At 40.8% G+C, this 21,991-nt stretch overlaps 1 protein-coding gene across 1 annotated transcript in view; it reads right to left on the reverse strand.

The window, feature by feature from the left end:
• The window catches only part of LOC126297830 (galactosylgalactosylxylosylprotein 3-beta-glucuronosyltransferase P-like), a 384,927-nt gene that overhangs the window by 179,010 nt on the left and 183,926 nt on the right, over positions 1-21,991 (reverse strand). Inside the window, exon 2 of the mRNA XM_049989075.1 lies at positions 15,522-15,728. Within this exon, the coding sequence (XP_049845032.1) occupies positions 15,522-15,728 (207 nt within the window). The remainder of the gene's footprint in view (positions 1-15,521; positions 15,729-21,991) is intronic.

The raw sequence follows: 21,991 nt of genomic DNA on the forward strand, positions 1-21,991 counted from the left end.
TCGCACTGTCCCAAAAGTTCGCTGCATACCGTTGTTCTTGTTTCTTAGTGAGCCACTGTCGACATCCTGGGAACCCACCTGGCACAAACCTTTTTTAACGCCAACACTTTCGGTATTCTGCAAACACTTCCTTCCCCTATCCCAGTGTAGCGTGACAGTTCGTTCACTGTGACGTGTCTGTCAGCAGTCACCAATTCGTTGACTCCTGCACATTGCTGGAGTGTGTGCAGTACGAGATCTGCCGCTGCGAGGACCATCCTCAATATTGCCGTGCCCTCTTTCATCACGTAACCTGAGTGCCCACCGACTAACTGTACCGCGATCGACAGCAGTATCTCCATACACCTTTTTCCACCTCTTCTGGATGTTTCCCATTGTCTCGTTTTCACAGCAGAGGAATTCTATGACAGCACATTGCTTCTGACGAATGTCAAGTGTAGCAGTCATCTTGAGGACATGCTGTGACGGTGCCACTCACGGGAACAGGTTGAACTAAGTTTGACAACAAGCGGGAAGGATGTATCGACCTACTGTAAAACTTTCAGATATGCAGAATGAAAACTGTAATTTTACAAAAATAGTGTGCGTTTCTTTTCGAGTGACCCTCGTAGTTATTAAATTGGAGTTGCGGCCTGAAAAGATAGGTTTAAAAGGATCTTTTCACACAGAACACTGTCTTCGGTACCACACACAAAGAATTTGGAATGACCCTGACGGTGCCGAATGAAATGCCTCAGCTACATGTGATTGAGTGCAGACAGGTCACCGTCTGCTACTACAGTTTTATAAGGATTCCGTGAGATCCCGACTACGTGAAGGGTGCACAGTTAATGAGAGACCTACTAACTCCAGAATTGTTGACGCTATCCACCACGAGGGGATCAGGCTGGCTATAGAACAACACATACAGCCTCGCTCACCCCCCCCCCCCCCCCCCTCCCTCCAGCCCCTCCACACCGTTAGGACTGGTGCTAAGTTCACGGTATCCCGTATAATTCTCTCAGTGCTATGCTAGGTCATTCTCTTTGATCTTACGATACGATGACATTTTACATTATTTAGGAGGTATTCTCATAGCTTTCAGTGCTCTGTTTTTAAGTAATTTTACTCCTATATTGTTCTCGTAAGTGCACCAGTCACAAAATTCAGTTAACCAGGAACAGAGACGTACATAATCAGAAGAAAATACACTGTTTACGTGAAGAAATAAAAGAATTTTCCAAGATCTTTGCAGGAAAAGGGAGCAGACGAAAGTGGAGCGAGGTGGTGTCGCGGGACATTCTTCCCGGCTGTTCTGGATCACGGAACCCTCATTAATTTTTGCCGACGGAAGCTCCGAGTAAAATGTGAAAGTACTGCTCGGTTGGAAGCTGTTTGTACGATGTTTACAACAATTTCACGTAACTACAAACTTGAAACACATGAAAGAATTAATAGAAGAGAATGGTTCATCTATTACAAGAAGAGAAAAAGTTGAACACTCTATTCAAGGTTAGAAAGAGAACATGTCAATAAACTACTCTAAATGTTTGTTTTCTGAATATAAAATGCCAAAACAACATAGCTTACGAATGAAATTGAACAAAGTCATGTAGGTTTGCGAAAATGTACAGCGAAACACCAAAGAAGCTAAAACAACTTTTTAAGAACACGGTGACAGATTTTAGAACGAAGATGGAGGATAAAGCAGGAAAATTGTCTTCTACTAAATACCTCGAAATATGAAATCACTAGCGAACGAACTGTATGCTGTGAATGAGTTGGGGACGATCGGGAAGAACTGTTGAATGAAGCAAAGTCTCATTTGAGTGAAACCTACGCAAACCTTAAATATAACTGCCTGAATGACGATCGTAGCTTTTACCACTTTAGAAAATCTGTTTCAGTGTTAGGCATAGAGCGATTGAGACCCACGGTAAACATTAGCCTCGATAGCTGGATTTAAGCAAACATGTGTCCATAGTCTGAATCGCCGAGCCAGCTCGCTCTGCAATAAGTGTGAAGTCTAGAAACGAATTGCCAATCAACTTATCTGAAGATTTAGTGAGTTAACTGAAGATTTCTGAGATTTGTTCCTCGACTCTACACGTAGCAGTGCATTCCCTTCAATAATGTTTACATTGTATTCGTAAATATTAGTGGGGATTCACATCCGTGCTCACAAGATTTCTCTGATTTGTTCCTCGACTCTACACGTAGCAGTGCATTCCCTTTAATACTGTTTACATTGTATTCGTAAATATTAGTGGGGATTCACAGCCGTGCTCACAAGATTTCTGAGATTTGTTCCTCGACTCTACACGTAGCAGTGCATTCCCTTTAATAATGTTTACATTGTATTCGTAAATATTAGTGGGGATTCACAGCCGTGCTCACAAGATTTACTACGGCTGTATTAGTGTGCGAACAGACACAGTCGTGCTCAAATGTTTTGTTACGGCTGCTCAGAAACAATAAGCATTCTTAAAGGATCAGTTGAGTTAAGTATCCGGATAGGTACACGAAATGATTGAGGGAAGAAAATAAATCTGAAATTCTTGTCTTCAGATCTGTATTTGAACATGTCCCCTTCAATCCATCAATGGGGACTTATACTTTACGGCTTTGTAAAGATAGTTGATCAGAATCACGTGCATGTGCTGAAGGAGGAAGGCAGTGAAGCAGAGAAAATGGGTTTCTGCAGGAATTCAACTCTAATAGTCAGGAACGACGCTCAATAACTACGTATCATGAAGAGTTAAAAATAGTTTTCTCTATGTCTCGAAAAATTCTATTAATAAGGCCCATTCTTTGCAGCCGCTACTACAGGGAGCATTAATACTTGTTTTTGAATAGGTGTAGCCCGAAAATCTCTGTTGTTAAGGTGCTGCAGCCGTTTTTTGGAGGAACGGCGTTCACGTCAGCAAGTGACCATGCAGAATTAGGCTTTCTATGATTTTACTAGACCACTTTCCTGAGTGGTTTGTTTTGGGAACATCCTTGTCCAGCTTCAGCTCGTGTACCAGCTCTAATGGCCTTATACTAAAGTAGACATTAAACAGTAAAATTCATTTTTTTAAAAATCTGATTAGTACACGAATTAAAGACTGTACTGTTTATACGTAGAGTACGTATTTGAGAGGCAAATTTATCGTATTTTCCTTGCGAGTAGCCAGTTATTTTAGCGAAAAACGCTGGTGCACATAAACTAATATAATTATTTGCGATACTGATCTGCTAGCCCCTTGTTGGCTCTTAAGTACATTTTCCAGTGTTGAATACTTTTCTCACCACCTGACACATGAGAAGATAAACTATGTAAAATGTAATACAATGGCGTAACGTCTCTGCCCTGTATTCGATACACAGTCAGCTTACCACTCGCTATGCACGTTGGCACGTAATGAGCACATAAATAAAAGTACTCACGGTCTACTTTGGGATGATTTGTTACCCATCCGATGAGTGCCAGTCTGTCTGCACATGTCAACAAAAAGTAACTGATTTACGAGGAAATAAAATGTGACAACGTAAAGCAACGCTGATAACTACACTTACAGTTTGTTTCAATGTTATTACTGTTTCTTTTTTCCTCGTTACCTTGTGGTTGCTAGCTAATAAAACATATGAATCGAATATTCAACTAGACAATGGAATGTGCGAGTACATTGAAAGCAATTTCTGTAGCTCTTTAAATTTGCGGGCCTGACCCAGCTTTAACACAGACGTCAAGATTCCAAACCGAGTGCACTACCATTACGCTACCACAGCACGTCTCGCGATCCCGAGTAGAAGGCTGTAAAGGTCATTCGTCTAGAAAAGTACTAGAGAGCTCTCCACGAAAGGAAAAAGAGATAATGCTGCTTTCATCTTCCAGAGCTCATACAACCTTATTATTGTTTAATTATACTTTTAGAAGTTTCTTGTTGCATTTCGCGGCTTTCACGCGAAAAAAGTTAGTTATCTTTCACTTTACTGTCGTTGATATTGTTTTTCGTCGGCGAGCCATCTGTGTCTGCAGTGAAAGTCGACCATTTTTCTAAGCTTATGTACTTCTCTCTTCCAATCAACTAGTTACCTACGCCGAACGACCCAAAAACCAGAGCATATTCATGCATCGGATTCTAATTTTATTTAATCATCTCTTTTTCTGCGTATATATTTTGATATGTGCCAAAATAACTTAAGTCTAATGCAGGGATGATGTTTTACAGTTGTATTTTTCAGTTGAGCGGAAGCATAGTTTCGAACAAGCTTGTCGTTAAGACGCCAAATGTCACATAGCTCATAGAAATGACGGATTGCTCTCCCACTACAACTCCTATCGTATATACTGTTACATTTATCATGCGTGTTTTTCAGACTAGCTTTTTAAGATCAAACTTAGCGTATGTTTTACTTGTTTGAACAGATTTGAATGTGTTCGAAATTTCAAACCTTAAAGTCGACAATGGAATGTACGTCGTAAGGAATTTCTGCAGCTGTTTAAAACTGTGGACCACGCCATGTGTTAACACAAACGTCACGTTTCCAAACCGAGTGCGCTAGCACTGAGCTATCAAGGCACTCTCGCGACACCGAGCAGAGGATCGGACAGTCATTCATATAAAAAAGTACCAGAGAACTGAACCCGTAATTACTGTAAAGACACATGCGTCAACAGACTGAAATAAAAATTTAAAAGAAATATACAGATGTTGCGGATATATGACCACATGACATTAAGTAAAGCTCTCATAACATCCCTTCTAACGATTAATTTTATTAAGTGAATCCTTTCACTTGCATTTTCTCTATACGTATATAGAAAACTGAACAGATAAGTAACTATTAGAACATTTCGTGCTATTTGGTGATGAGAGGCAGATGGGGGGACGGAGCAGAAGGAGAAGCAAGAGGAAATGTAGATCCTCTGTCTGTAAATAAACTCGTACAAAATAGATGAAAAAAGAAAGCATAGCGCTGTAGATACAGACTTTGACTGAAACGAGTTTAATTGACAAAAGGGCAATATACGAAATGTTCAGTGACTACCGTAGCAGAATCTTGTCGAAAGAAAGCAAAGGTAATCTAGTCATATATAAAGTTTGTGAGAGGCATCAAAGGTAATAGCTACACACTTATGGCTTACACATGAATCGAAATTAAGAGTAGTGAAGCGAAAGCAGTAATCCTGAACTCAATTTTTAGTTGTCCCCTTACATTCAAAGACACTGGGGTACTGTCACAGTTTAGTTCTCGCATCACTTTAAAATTACGTGGCGTAGATGTTAACGTGACTGGCGCTGACAAACAGCCTAAAATCACTAAAATTGAATAAATAGCTAGGGCCCGATGGTATCCCAGTCAGGGGTTACACTAAATATGAAGTTGAGTTAGCTCCTCACTTAACCATAATACACCGCAGATCGCTTGAACAAAAAACTATGCCCACGTGTTGAACGAAAGGTCAAATTACATCGATCTCCAAGAAGGGTAGAAGAAACAAACACTGCGGCTCAGTATAAGTAACTTCAATCTGCTGCATAATCTTAAACTTATTCTGAGCTCAAACGTAATGAGCAATATCGAACGAAATGACCTACTGCAAGCCAACGTGAATGGGTTCCGAAAACATCGCTCACGCGACAGAAAACTCGTTCTATTCTCAGATGACATTCTGAAAGCCATGTTTCATGGTGCCAAGAAAATGCAGTTTCCTGACGTCAGGAATTCATTTGACTTAGTGCCACACCAACACTATCTAGACTGGTATGTGTGGACTATCAAATGAAATTTGTAACTACATAGAGGATTTATTAGTACAGAGGACGCCGTTTGTAATGTTGGATAGAAAGTTGTCGAAGAAATAAAATTTTTTAACACCCTTGCATCTCATATTGTTAATCAATGATCGCGGGACAGTACTGAAATAACCTCACCCTTTCTGGAGATGATGTAATTAACTATAATCAAGTGCCATCTCAAAAAAGTTGCAGAAATATTATCAGATTTTGATAATATTTAAAAGTGCTATAAGACTGAGAACTAATCTTTTGGAGAAAGGAGAAACAACTGTATGAATGCCAAGAGCTCAAACAGAAAATCAGAACTAAGCATAGAAGGGAAAGATGAAAGATGGAAGGCATATACAAGGGAGATGGACTTCAAGACAATAGTATAGAAAGAGAAGAGGACGTAGATGAAGATGAGATAGGAGATACGATACTGCGAGAAGAATGTGACAGAGCACTGGAAGACCTAGGTCGAAACGAGGCCCCTGGAGTAGGCGACATTCTGTCAGAACAACTGATAGCCTTGGGAGAGGCAGCCATGATAAAAGTATTGCATTTGGTGTGAAAGATATACGAGACCCTCAGACTTCAAGGAGACTGTAATAATTCTAATTCCAAAGAAAGCAATTGCTGACAGGTAAGAATATGACCTAACTATCAGTTTAATAAGTCGTGATTGTAAAATACTAATACGAATTATTTATAGAACAATGATAAAACAGGTAGAAACCGCCTTCTGGGAAAAGCAGTCTGTTTTCCGGAGAAATGTAGGAACACACGAGACAATACTGCTCCTGCGACTTCTCTTAGAAGACATGTTAAGGAAAGGCAAGCGTACTTTTATAGTATTCGTAGAATTAGAGAAATCTTTTGACATTGTTAACTGGAAGGCTGTCTTTGAGATTCGAAAGATAGTTGGGGTCAAATACGGGGAGCGATAGGCTTTTTACGACTTGTGAAGGAACTAGACGGCAGTTGTTAAGTGTCGAAGGACATGAAAGAGAAGCACTATTTGAAAAGGGATTGAGACAGGAATGTAGCATGTTCCCGATATCTGTACATTAAGCAAACAGTTGTTGTTGTTGTTGGAAACCAAAGAAGAATTTAGAGTAGGAACTGAAGTTCAGAGAGAAGAAATAAAAAGTTTGAGGTTTGTCGACGACATTGTAATTCTGTCAGGGACAGCAAAGAGCAGTTGAACGGGAAGCACAGCGTCTTGAAAGGAGGATATAAGATGAACACCAACAAACGCAAAACAAGGATTACGGAATGAAGTCGAATTAAATAAGATGCTGAGGGAATTAAATTAGGAAGCGAGGCACTTAAAGCGGTATACGGGCTTTGCTATTTTGGCAGCAGAATAACTCATGATGGGCGAAGTAGAGAAGGTGTATAAAGCGTAGACTGTCAAGGCAGGAAAAGCGTTTCTGAAGAAGAGAGGCTTGAGTAGAACACACACAGATGTGGACGTTAGGGTATTTGTCGTACGCCACGCGAGCGAGCTGTGACACTGGACTCGTACTACGGAGGATCATCTGTCGTTCCAGGTATACGTTGCCTAAATCGCTTCACAAAAATATGGGGATAGTTATTTTGAAAAGGTTATCCCCGATTTCTTTCTTCGATCTTTCCTAATCGGAATTACTCAATATCTGACCACTTCATCGTTGACGCGTCGTTAAACACTAATTTTCTTTCTTCCATCGTTCCATCCGCTACAGAATCATAACTAATCTGGGGAATGGAGCACAATTACTCTCCATATGCGTTACAAATTTTCTGGAGAATCGAACAAACAACAGCTTCTGTTTAGTTTCAAAAGGCATTTCAGGTTCAAACGGACGGACGACTGATTTTGATAAGTAAATATTCGTGCTTCATATTTAGCAGCCTAAAATATAAAACATATCGCTTAATGACGGGGGAATGTTTACACTCAATGATAAATTTAAAACCACGAAGCTATAATTTCTTTCGCTTTAATACGTGCTTATGCTTCCACAATTAATTTTTCATAGCTATGCACTTACTGAAATGGCATCCGAGGGCGCGCTCTGTTACAGCAGAAACGTTATCTGAAATTTTGAATTACCTGCACACACATGCTCGGACATTTTAATAAATGAAAGCTGTTTTGCACCACAGGAGACCGGAATTTAATTTCATTATGAGAAAATAATTAATTAATAGCGTAGTCCCGTAGCAGTAGGGCACACATAACCGACATCGGCACCAAATAATTTTTTACTCAGTCACAAAGCTTTGTGCGAGGCCACCAAACACGTTTGTACAGTAAATAGAAAATCGCCGTACATGGTAATATAAAACAGGTAAGGTTAATATTTTCATATTGCTGGGTCAAGATATAAACTTACATTGGTATTAATTATTGAAAACAGAGATGCATGCTGGAAGAAAAGGCAAACCTGGAGTCTTTTGCAGTTTAAGAGCCAAATTTGGTGGTTAAGTAATCTCAAAAGTACGTTACTGTGTGTGCTATACTCTTTAACATAGTATAACATTTTTACTGTAAAATAGCACATTTTACAGATACTACCGTACGCTTTAAAATCACGTGTTTCATCTAACTTTTGGATAGTTTATGACTTTAGAAATTATGCCTTGGGGCAGATTATGTGCTGGCAGGCCAGACAACAGAATACGTTTCCCGTTAATATCATCAGCATGCGGAGTAGACGCCTTGATTCGTTACATTGCATCTTTTGACATGCCGTAGAAAAATATTGTGTTATGGGACAAATACCTCGGTAGGAATAGTGAGAGCAGTTCATATTCACAATACAGGTCGTCTACTCAGCGTATGTGGTCGAATTAGATAATACACTGCCTTCGGCAGGACAAACCAGGCGCGGATCCAGGGTTCGGTTGAGGGGGTTGGATGGGGGAGGAGGCATACTTTCTCAGTGTCTCCATACTGCCCACCCACACACGCCAAATGCAGCTTGCCGCTATCCCAACTGTTAAAATGCTTGTGATTTTAATAATAATAATAATTTGTTTGCATCAGTGCTTGGTAAATGATTTTAGAATAACCTCCAAGAAAATGCAGTTTTGAGAAATGTAGCATTTTAAAAGCATACGTGTGAAAGTTTGAGAGGTTCGTGTGTGATTTTATTCATTTAAGAACTATGATACTTCAAATTGTCACAGCTTTTTCAACGCCATAATTTACACAATATAACATCGATGCGCGCACTCGCCATTATCGATATTTCACAAAGTACTCTAAAAGCTGGTCCGCATACTACGGTTATGTAAGTGTGTAAGTGTATACATGAATATTTCAACCATTTCCACCTATTTTCCGGTAGTCAGTCACGAAATTTGTCTCGTTTGTAGTTGACAACGGGCACAGTCAGATTACAAATGAGTGCATTTGCCGAGAAAACCTCAAGTTCATCCTCGTGGGCATGTCCTCACATATGGAGATGTTAGGTATCCTGCGTTAAACGTAGCTTGTAATTTCTAGAATCCCTTGTCATTTTCGAGAGTCTTAGCTTTCTTGCTACTTTATTCTCCGAATGTAAGCTGAAAAATTTGGTAATTCACACACGCAAAAATATAACCTCATGTAATAAAATGATTCGGGAGGGAGGGGGAGGTCAAGAATTCCATGACTTGTCTTACCTGGATGCACGCCTGGTACAAGTAATGGTGCTTAAGTCTTGATCGTCGAACTATAGGGCAACTTCTCCGCCGGGTGGTACGGAGTGATATCATGTAGTCCTCAACAGTGAGGCCTTTGAAATCAGAGCCTCCCGTGGCATACGAGCTCTTGAATATTGACGCCATTTCAACGGATTTTGAGTGCAGTGTCTAGTTCGCAGAAGCTGAGAGAGGAGGGACCCGGTGAAAGAGTGTAACGTCCCCATCCGGCACAAGTACCACCAACTGTGCCCTTTCCAACTGCGAGGATGAAGAGTGATTTAAAATTTAATCCAGCACTTTGACACAAGGTCTCACAATCACGAACAGCATAGCACCACCTTTCCTTCCTCCCCATGGCGACAAACGTTTGCTTACTCACTAGTATTAGAATCGAGCACCTCCTGACAAGCTGCATAAGCGACCTCGGCTACTGGAGAGAACTGTTACTTAAATGCATTACGCTACTTGCTACGTTGCTCGTCTTCCTTCCGCCGTCAGCAGCATTACAACTGCGTTACTCGTCAGTCATCAGCGCTAAAATGATGCGGTACTGTTAACAGACAACACTCATAATGCGAAGGGAAGGAGGGGCTTTCCTCGATAAAGAAATGATTGCCGCCAAGGGGGCCCGAACAGCTGCTCGGTACCTCTTGCCTCGTTCCAAAATTTACTTTAAGCAATTTAGGCTACCACTTGAAACATAAATGCAGATGGTCTAACGAGGATTTAAGCCAGAGCCCTTCGAATGTGAGTCAAGTGTTTGACCACTACGTTACCTCTCTCGCATCCTTGTACACCTGCCGAATGGTAGCAGCTAAATACACTGACGCGTAGATTCCAACGCTAATGCACAGCACAACATGAAAATAGTAGCAGCACACGTGTCCGTCATCTGTCCATAATTTACATAGCGTCGCTCCCTCTCTTCGTTTCACAACGGATACACAACAGTAGTTTAATGTTTATGGAAATAGAAGATTCGTGTAGGATTGCTGATTCTACATCAGTTTTACACGACAGAGCTATTGTAGCGTGCTATAAAGAACACAACCATGCTACACTATAGGCATGTGTACTTAATCTATACAGAAAAATACATCAGTCGAAAACGAAAATTTCCATTTTACGCTCTGGGAAAAGAACAGTGTGAGATTTGAGGTCGAAAAGATGTATAATATAGAAACATCGAGCTTCTCAAACACCGTGTGGTACTACACAGCCCCACAAGCAGTCATAAAGCTACGAATTCTGCACTTCAGTTGGGATGGCTGCACACTGCTGCGACAAACTGAAGGAAGAGGGACTTGTCTAGTTCTAAGCTGGCCCTTAAGAAACATGTGTTGTTCAGCTTAAGTTATGCCAGTCTAACTAAGAACCGGAAATGATGGAAGTAATGCAATAAATCCGGTAACATGGTCAGCTCTGAACTTCTGAGCGCAAAGTTCCATTAGAGATGAATAGCTGTTTTTTTATAGTTTTTCATTCTTTATCCTCTTTGAAGAGCATTGATTTGGTTTTATTTGTTTTTTTATTGAGATTCAACAGTATTTTCTCAGTCGTTCTTTTTAAACGTCATATTTTTAATTTCAGTATCAGTCTTACATAAGTGGAAAATGAAATAGTTTCTTGTGAATATTTTCTACCTGTAATTCGTGACTCGTTGGATATCTTGGATTTAATTGCATGAGAATATAATTTCAGATCGTTGAATTTTAAATGTAGCATCTTCACTGCTGGGAAAAAATGCAAAACCGTCAAGGACAAGGTCATTTTGTTGAAAAGTGAGGTGACAAGTACAGGAGTATATGATGATAAATCCAGACCGAATGAAACACAAATGTCACAGTGAAAAAGTGCCCAAACAGTCGCTTCAAGGTAGTGTACAGTCCTCTGGCGGCAAAGCATATGTGTATTCTCGTATGCGAACAATCATAAAAGTGCCGCATGGCATCCTGCGATAGACTGTCCCAAGCACCATGCGTATTAGTTGCAATGCGCAGTGGTTCTTGCAGGCCATGTAGAACGAGTAATTTCCCGCTTCATCGTGTCCCAAATACGTTCAATTGACGAGAGATCTGCTGCTCTTGTTGGTCGTGGCAGCTGTACCGTGTGATCAAAAAGTCAGTATAAATTTGAAAACTTAAACCACGGAATAATGTAGATAGAGAGGTAGAGAGGTAAAAATTGACAAACATGTTTGGAATGACATGGGGTTTTATTAGAACAAAAAAAGTATTGCTAGACGCGTGAAAGATCTCTTGCTCGCGTCGTTTGGTGATGATCGTATTCTCAGCAGCCACTTTCGTCACGCTTGGCCTCCCAGGTCCCCAGACCCCAGTCCGTGCGATTATTGGCTTTGGGGTTACCTGAAGTCGCAAGTGTATCTTGATCGACCGACATCTCTAGGGATGCTGAAAGACAACAGCCGACGCCAATGCCTCACCATAACTCCGGACATGCTTTACAGTGCTGTTAACAACATTATTCCTCAACTACAGCTATTGTTGAGGAATGGTGGTGGACATATTGAGCATTTCCTGCAAATACCATCACCTTTGCTTTGTCTTATTTTGTTATGCTAGTTATTGCTATTCTGATCAGATGAAGCGTCGTGTGTCGGACATTTTTTGAACGTTTGTATTTTTTCTTTTTTGCTTCTAATAAAACCCCATGTCATTCCAAGCATGTGTGTCAATTTGTACCTCTCAATCTACATTATTGTGTGATTTATTCAGTTTTCAAATTTATACTGACTTTTTGATCATCCGGTACATCTTAAAGGGCACGTTAAGTCCCAGCGGCCACATGTGGACGTACGTTCTCATGCTGAAGCAGCACATCAGCTTCTTGTCGAAAATTGGCAGTAGCAGGAGGATAACAACCTGTCCAACGTAGCGGGTGCTGGTTGCTTTACCCTGCAGAAACATCAGATGTGGTCACGGGCTGTAAGTACCGTGTAGCCTGGGATGGGACCTGTGTATCCTGGACGAATGCACCCTGGAATAGGAGCTCACCTGGTCTACGCCATACACGTGTACACACTGAAGACAACAGAGCGCCATCTCACCCTCGGTCCACTCTTTCACGATACCAGAGTAGCCATGCTCGACGGTGTCGTGGTATCCCGGCCAGAGGTGCAAGTGATATCATTCCTGCTGTAAGTACACGGTTACTGATGACACGGCATGTGCAACATGTTCCCGGATTTCGTCCCTGGATGATGTTAGGTCGGCCTCTGCTGCTCGCACAGTTCGTCGATGTTGATATGTGTCTGTACTACGCAGACATCGAGGACCTGGTCTAGAAGTGTGAGAATGTTCTACAGACCACTGTTGAAAGCAGCGATACACCACTGCTCATTGTGTCCAACATGTGCAGCAGTCCGTCGACATGTTTATCCAGCTTCCTCCAGGTCCACAAAGCGACCCCGTTGTAATGGCTGAGCTCTTCAACAGGAGTACGTACTCGTCAGTAGGGCATGGTGGTACGCTGGAATGAATGTTGCGTACAATTTTCACCTCTAAACTCAGCACAGTTACTGTCTGCAGATCTAAAACAGAGGGTCCACAGATAGGGCTCCTGAGTGCCATCGGATCGCGGATTAACGTGAAAAATGTATCACAAACACGACGACTGTTCGGTATGCACATACCATAGCCTGGTGCCACTGAACACTGTTTTGAGGCTGTTGCTTTTTTCCGGCAGTTTCTATTTGTAATAACAGAATAAAAGATGTACTTTGCGTATTCTTTTGAAAAATGCTAACCGTTTTCGTAACATAGTAATCTACCTTAAAAGTAGTAAGTGGGTAACTGTCAATCGCTAGAGATAAAACAAGAATGAGATTTTCACTCTGCAGCGGAGTGTGCGCTGATATGAAACTTCCTGGCAGATTAAAACTGTGTGCCGGATCGAGACTCGAACTCGGGACTTTTGCCGTTCGCGGACAAGTGCTCTACCAACTGAGCTACCCTAGCACGACTCACTTCTGCCAGAACCTCGTCTCCTACCTTCCAAAATTTACAGAAGCTCTCCTGTAAAGGTCCCGAGTTCGAGTCTCGGTCCGGCACACAGTTTTAATCTGCCAGGAAGTTTCAGAGATAAAACAAGTTTTGTACGTTGTGTGGTCTTCAGTCCAAAGAGTGGTTCGATGCAGCTGTCCACGCTGCTGTATTCTGTGCAAGACTTTTCACCTCCAAGTAACTACTGCAACCGACATACTTCTGAAGCTGCTTACTGTATTCATCACTTGGTCTCCCTCTACGATTTTTATGTCCCAAACTTTCCTCTAATACCAAGTTCGTGATCCCTCTGTTTTTCAGTTTGTGTCCTATCAACCGATCTCTTCTAGTCTATTGTGCCACAAATTTGTTTTCTCATTAGTTCTATTCAGTACTCCTCACTAGTTACTTGATGTATCCATCTAATCTTCGTCATTATTTTATAGCACCACATTTCAAAACCTTCTATTCTCTTCGTATCTTAGCTGTTTATCGTCCACGTTTCACTTCCATACATGGCTACTGTCCAGGCAAATAACTTGAGAAAAGACTTCCTGAGACTAAAATCTGTACTCGATGTTAACATATTTCTCTTCTTCAGAAACTCTTCTCTGGCCAATGTCAGTCTACATTTTATATTCTCTCAACTTCGCCTACCACGAGTTATTTTGGGGCACATATAGCAAAACTCATCTACTACTTTAAGTGTCTCATTTCCTAAACTAATGCCCTCAGCATCACCTGATTTAATTCGACTAACATTCCATTTTCCTTATCTCTATATTGTTGACATTTTGAATACATACTGTCAATATTATTTCTTGGAACAGCGCAGACTCACCAAATCAGTTACATAAAAAATGGCAACTGCAAGATCCCCTCACTTCTAAACGGATACTGTTATTACTCAGCTTAGACGCGAGTCCGTAGAGGGAGGTATATGTGCCGTACGGTATGATTGGTGAGCATTTGCACCCGGAATTTGCGAGTGTAAGTCAGACCTTTCTTGATCCGCCTCGGTGGGTCGTGTCGTCGGATTCTCTCCTACCTGTGCGCGGTACAGCTCTCGTAAATGTCGTCCCGTGCAGATTCTTCATTGGCGCATTGGATGTGTTCAAATGGCTCTGAGCACTGTGGGACATAACATCTATGGTCATCAGTCCCCTAGAACTTAGAACTACTTAAACCTAGCTAAGCTAAGGACATTACACAATACCCAGTCATCACGAGGCAGAGAAAATCCCTGACCCCGCCGGGAATGGAACCCGGGAACCCGGGCGTGGGAAGCGAGAACGCTACCGCACGACCACGAGCTGGGGACATTGAATGTGTCTGTCGGTGGAAGCTAATTACCTGAAATTGCTGTCGGTCAACTTTGGGGTATCTATTTATCGAAATTAACATCCAGAATGCCGTAATATCACTTTTTTCCTATTAGATTAATAATGAAACACTCATGTCACAAATTACTCGTAACCGAGAGCATGGCTACCATCGAACAAGACAGGAAGAGCTCTTAACGCCGACTGCCGACTTTGGCGCGCAGTCCGTATCTCTTACTAGTTCCGTCACAGTTCGTAGATATCCGATCATGTTCGTACTTACTAAGATATGCATTTGTTAATGAACGGGTGTGAATTTGAACGAGGAAAACTTATGATAAGTAGTTTTAAACATCTAGAGGCTCCTCCTAGTATTCATGTTGTCGTAAATGACTTTAATTATTAAATATAAATAAACAGAATCGGTGACTTTGGCGCCAAGATGGCGCTACTTCCCGTCATGTATATTTCCCAGGCTAACGCTTGTTGCTACGGTCCAGCGCCGAGCCCCACCCCACTACGCGCGACATATGGTCGCTTCGTGACCTAGTCAGCCAGCGTGGGAAGTGCTCTCTGATTCATGGCCGGCTACGGAATACAGCACTTCCTAACTATCGTGAATGTATCAATAAGAGACACTAAATTATTAAAACTGGTAAAAGTGTCTTCCTCACATAAGAGGCATCTTAAACAATGTCGGAATCTTGCGCTCTCTCGGAGAAGTTTCTGCGATTGAAACAGAGGGATTTAAAATTTGGTGTAGTGGCGGTACTCACCAGTTGGGCCGGCAGGCGGTGCGGCGCCTGGCGCAGTCTGTCGATCGCGGCTCGCACCACCTCCTCGCTGGACGCGGCAGTGGACGCCTCAGGCCCCGCCAGCGGGGACTGCAGCCACGTGGTAGACACGTGGTACTGCGCGACCACCAGGCACGCGGCCAGACCCATCAGCAGCCACATCTTGTGCGACACCCGCATCGCCACAGCCTGCAGCAACAAAACACTCCGCTGTCACCCGCGCACCTTATCGAATTGGCTCATTAGACCTGGAGACAATGTTGAGTGGAATACACTCTGGAATTCTCAAGGTAAAATACAGGGAGCGAACGGTTATTTATAGCTATACAGAAAACAGACTGCACTTATAAGAGTCGAAGGTTACTAAAGAATAGCAATAGTCGAGAAAGAAATGAGGCAGGGATGTAACATCTCCCCGATGGTATTCGGTCTGTACGTGCAGCGAGCAATGGCGGAAATCGAGGACATATTTGGAAAGGCAATTAAAGTTCGTGGAGAAGAAATAAGAACTCTGTGATTTGTCGATGACATTGTAATTCCATCACAGACGGCAAACGACTTACAAGCGCATTTGAACGGAATGGATAACGGTTTGAAGAGAGCTTATAACATGAGTAATATCGAAAGTGAAACAAAGGTAATTGAATGTAAGGTAATTCAATCGAGTGATGTTCATAGAATTACATTAGGAAATGAGACACTAAAATTAGTAGACGAGTTTTGCTATTTAGGCAGCCAAATAACGGATAGTGATCGAACGATCGACGATTTAAAGTGCAGACTGACAACTGAAGGAAAAGCGTTTCTGAAAATGAGAAACAGCTTAGAAATTTAAGTGTTACAAAGTTTTATCTGAAGAAATTTGTGTGGAGTGTAGCGTTATATAGAAGTGAAATGTGAACGAAAAGCAGTTGAGACAAGGAGAGAATTACAGCTTTTGCAATGTGGTACTACAGAACAGCGCTGAAGATCAGATGGGTTGATGAAATACTTAATGAAAACGTGCTTAATAGAAGTGGGAGAAAAAAGTAAATTTCTAACATTATCTGACCACAAGAAGGGATCAACTGATTTGACGCATTCTGAGGAATCCAGGAATCATCAGTTTGGTAATGGAGGGAAGTGCGTATATATATATATATATATATATATATATATATATATATATATATATATATATATATATATGTCTGTTTGGGAAGGGGGGGGGGTGAGACAGAAGGTTTGAATCTCATACCCAGGTACGTATAGATGTATGTTGCAGTACTTATGCAGAGATGAAGAGATAGACTAGCATGGAGAGCATCAAATGGTTCAAATGGCTCTGAGCGTTATGGGACTTAACATGTGAAGTTATTAGACCCCTAGAACTTAGAATTACTTAAACCTAACTAACCTAAGGACAGCACACAACACATTTTAAAAATGAAATACTGATATTGCACAGATATGAATATTATCTTCTTGTTCTCTCGTTTAAAGACAAATAGATATTCATGGTGATGTTAGTAAATCGTGTTGAATACCCTAATGATATCAATCCTTTTTCACTTTAATTTCATCAATTCATCAAATCATACATTGTACAGTAAAATTTTATACAAACTTTTTTATATTGGAAATTGATGTGGGAAGCTACAGTCACTATGAAGATGACAGCTATCCAATGTTATGAAATCTTATAAATATCACAACAGTCTCTGATTGCAAATACTTGTTTACTCAATTACCGGTTTCAATTACCATTTTCAGATTGATCATAAAAGATAAAATACTCTTATTTATGAAAAAGTGTATGTGCTAGTAGACTATCAACTATTACAGGCAATATCATAACATATATGGTCTGGAATATCAGCAAACACACCAGTCTTCTAGCAGGTAACAGAGATGGAAATAAAATATATAGCCATAAATTGCATCGCCACATCTACTACAATTATGATAAAATGGGTAAACACTAATAATTTTTAACGTCGGGTCGTCGCTGGCGTACATTGTTTAGAACTGGGGCGCAAACAACTGAGAGGCCTGACCGCTAGATGTCACTGGAAGAAACCAGTTTGCAACGTTGTGATACAAAGTCAGAAATATGATCACAGATATTCTGCATAAAACCAAATCGGATACATTAAAATGCCTTAATAAAAAGCTAGTGGGTTCGAAGAAAAATATTTGTTAAAGTATAAAAGGTAGCTCCAAGTAACTGCCTGTGAATTAATATTCGGTGCAATGAAGTTAATTGACAGCAGCCTATCACAGATGAAAAAGTCACAGCTCAGCAGGAATACCAGGAACATATCTAAGAAACCAAACCGCCCGCTGTGCCTGTGACTTTCTTACCCTTTGACATGCTGCTGTAAGTTAACTTTATTGTACCGTATATTAATTAACAGACACTTATTTACAGCTACCTTCTATAATTCAAAAAAATTTTTTCTTTGGACCAATGTTAAAACTCTAGCTCTTTCTTAGAGTGCAATTAGATGTATCCGATTTCGTTTTATGTAGAATGTCTAATATCATATTTTTAAATTTGTATCATGCAGTTACAAACTGCCTTTGTGCAGCGACATCTAGCGGTCAGGCCCCGTAGGTGTACACACGGTACGGTACGTTGGCGACCGCCCGACATTACAGGTCATGGGTGTTTACCATTTTACTCTGTGTGACGATGCAGTTTATGGCTACATACATTTTATTTGCCTACTTTGTTAACTTAATGAAGACAGGTCCTGACTACCTACATTACGATACTCATTGTAATAGTTGATAGCCTACTATTGAGTACAAGTTTTCATAAATATGCACGTTCTCTCTTCTTAGATCACAATGAAGATGATCATAATGACTTAAACCGGTAATTGAATAACCAGATATTTGCGATCAGAGTCTGTTGCGGCATTTACAAAATTTCATTGCTGCAGTTATTATTTTTACAGATTAATTACAAAAAAATTTAGTCTGGTAGGATCTGCACTACAGGTTCTGCCTACGGGGTCTGTTGATCCTAAATTCGGCTCTGACTAAAACCTATGGACGCCAAGCATGGCAGTGGATTTTCACAAGACTTTTCATGTTAATATACTGTTCTATAAAAACGACCTGCTCCTATAATTTGCAGTGTGCTAACATAGAAGAAGAGATGAAAGGAAGGGGGGTTAGGGGTCAACGATAACGTTACAGACAGAGACCAGATTGGACGAGAATGGGGAAGAAAATCGATAGTGTTATTTTCAAAGAGAAAATTCCTCCATGCACCGTAATCGATTAGAGGAAGCCACTGAAAACGTAAGTCAAGATGCCATAACAGGATTCGAATCCAGCTCTTCCTAGAAGCTGCTGCAGTGTTTCAACTACGTCGAAATTACGTCAGGGGGAAAGAGCGAGTTAGAACAGTTTATTCGTTGTTAGTCTAGCATAACAACCAATCGCATTATGTTTTTAGTTGACTTGTCCACTCTCAGTACGAATTTTAGGCTGTTTCCCAATTCGCACCATATAAATGCAATGCATCTTCAGTTAAAACACAAATACAAAATAACTGTCACAGAATTCGCAGACAGGTTGTGCACATGGATACTTTTCCTTAGGGTCACGAAAAAGAAATGATCATCGTAAGGACTGAAGCAGCACAACGGAAGTCAAAGCAATCTTCGGTGAAATTATAAGCAAAGGCGTCAAAATTAAGAGTGCAGGATGAATTACACCGTTAAACGCAGAGGAGTGAGCGGGTAGGTGGGAAGATTCCATTGAAAGCCTTACGAGCGGGAGGAACTGTCTAATGACCTGGTGAAAACAGAAATGGTAGTCAATAGGCTCTGAGCACTGTGGGACTTAATATCTGTGGTCATCAGTCCCCTTGAACTTAGAACTACTTAAACCTAACTAACCTAAGAACATCACACACATCCATGCCCGAGGGAGGATTAGAACCTGCGACCATAGCGGTCACGCGGTTCCAGACTGAAGCGCCTATAACCGCACGGCCACACCGGCCGGCCGAAGAAATGGTAGTCGATTTGGGATACATACAAACGTAGCAATGAAGGAAATACGAGTAAAATATAGTTTTATGAGAAGAGTTAAGACTCTAGGTGAAAGGATATCAATGATAAGATTCGCTGATGATATTACTATCCTTAGCGAACATGAGAAGAAATGCAGAGTCTGTTAAATGGAATGAACTATCTTATCAGCACAGGTTATGGACTGAGGATAAACCGAAGAGACACTTAAGTAATGAAGAGTTGCAGAACTGAGATTACTGATGAAATTAATATCAGAATTGGTGACCACAAAGTAGACGAAGTGAAGGAATTCTGCTACCTTAGGGAAAAATAACACAAAACTGACAAACCAAGGATGACTTAAAAAGTAGTCTAATACGAGCAAGAAGTGAATTACTGACCGAAAAGAGCCTACCAGTACGAAATATTCATCTTAATTTTAGGGGGAAGTTTGTGAGTCTGGAGAATAGCACTGTATGGAAGTGAATCATGGACTGTGGAGAAACCGGAGAAGAAGAGCATTGAAACATCCTAGTGCTATACAAAGATGATGAAAATCAGGTGAGGAGGTTTTCCACGATATCGGCAAGTAAACGAACATTTCGAAACCACTGCCAAAAAGAAGGGACAGGATGATAGGACATGAGAGACATCAGCGAATGAATTCCATGGTTCTAAAGGGACCTGTAGATGTTAAAATTCTAGGGGAAGACAGAGACTGGAACACATCCAACAAAGAATTGAAGATTGAGAATGGAAGTGCGACTCTAAGATTTGGAGGCTGGCACAGGAGAGTAATTCTTGGCGGCTCGCACCGAGCTATTCAGAAAACTAATGAAAGAAAAGTTACTAAATTTTGTGACGGTAGTATGAACAGCTGAACATAGACTTAAAATAAGAGGAACTGCCCAGTCATCGTTGGGCTACGGCTCTTCATTAGAGGCCTGTGTCACGGAGGGATTGGCACTGAAGAAACTGAAGATTTCTTATATGACATTTGTAAGCTCTACCACGTATCCTGAAAATCGTTGGGAAATAAATTCGCAACGTGCAGAATGTTTTTGAAATATTCTAACCTGAAAGGATGCCGCCTGAAAACAAATTCTGTACATTTTAGATGGTTCTTTACCCTTTCACAACGAGAAATTATTTGCCTATGAAAGCAATAACTCAATTTCTGTGTCACTGAGGTGCCGCCCTTTCTGTCTCTACAGTTTTGGAGGAAAAATAACACTCTCACATATTTACTGATACAGAGAATCAGCTAGCGTTGGAGAGAGATTTACAGAGACATCACTGAGATTTATGCATGATACTACCACAGCGGAACATGTCATATTTCTGTGATATAATGCCACATTTTAGAGCACGTGAACTAAGCGATTTCCGATAATCTAAACTTTTCATCGCTATTTCTTATAAAACTGTTCTTGAAAGTTCTGGACAAGGTTCAGGAAGTTTATCGAATGTGTTTAAGGTAGAAGATAGGGCATCTATTATGGAAATACTACTAGCACGACGAAGCTGTTATGGTGACTTGGGATGGTCGCGCCACACGTGCCATAACACGAATTTTATACGACTTAATAGTCGTGATTTTCTGCGTATTCATTACATTTACCGTAAACGTAGAAGAAAGTATGACGAAATACGTTTGCAACAAGGTCAAAATTCTAATTATTGACAAAGTGAGGAAGCAAACATCCACCATGCTTTAGATTTTATATGTTCTACCCTTAAATGTCTTTCACCGTGAATTTTCGTATCGCATCAGAGTCTGTCCCATTGAATCCAAATAATGACACTTCACAGCATGTGTGCTGATAACATCTGATGTAAAATTAGACACTTTTTGTTTTTAAACCAACAGCTGATACTCTAAAACTGGGATGATTTAGCAGATACCCTGTTGCGGTTAAGGCATCTGAGAAAGAGACGTCTGTTTTCAGTTCAGTCTGTGGTGAATCTGATTCGTTCATTTCCTCGTTTCGAGTATTAGTCAACGCAACTCTCTTATCCTCATCCGAAATTAATTTTTTTTAACTTTTAGAGATAATCCTTAGCCACAGTATGCAGAACTGTCTCTGAAATAGGTAGCTCTTAATTTTTTATTTGATTCAACGGAATCTGTACTATAACTCATAATAGTATTTCAGTATTTTCAGTAAATGTTTATTTTTAGCAAACAGTATGAGCGCAGACAGTGTCATTAGAGACGGCGCACTATCTGTGACATGAAAGCAAGAAGGAGTAAGTAGTACGTTTGAGAAAATATCCCAGGGTTTGAAGAATTATGTAAGGAGGTCACAAATAACGATATAAGAATGGAAAGATAGAGATGAACGTCTTCCATGTTAGCCGTTACTTAAAGTCAGCTATTACTTTTAGTCTTGCTGTCAGTTACATGGTTTGGAATTGAATGAAATATCACTGGCATAAGAA

The sequence above is a fragment of the Schistocerca gregaria genome, chromosome X (assembly GCF_023897955.1).
Source record: "Schistocerca gregaria isolate iqSchGreg1 chromosome X, iqSchGreg1.2, whole genome shotgun sequence".
Lineage (NCBI taxonomy): Eukaryota > Metazoa > Arthropoda > Insecta > Orthoptera > Acrididae > Schistocerca > Schistocerca gregaria.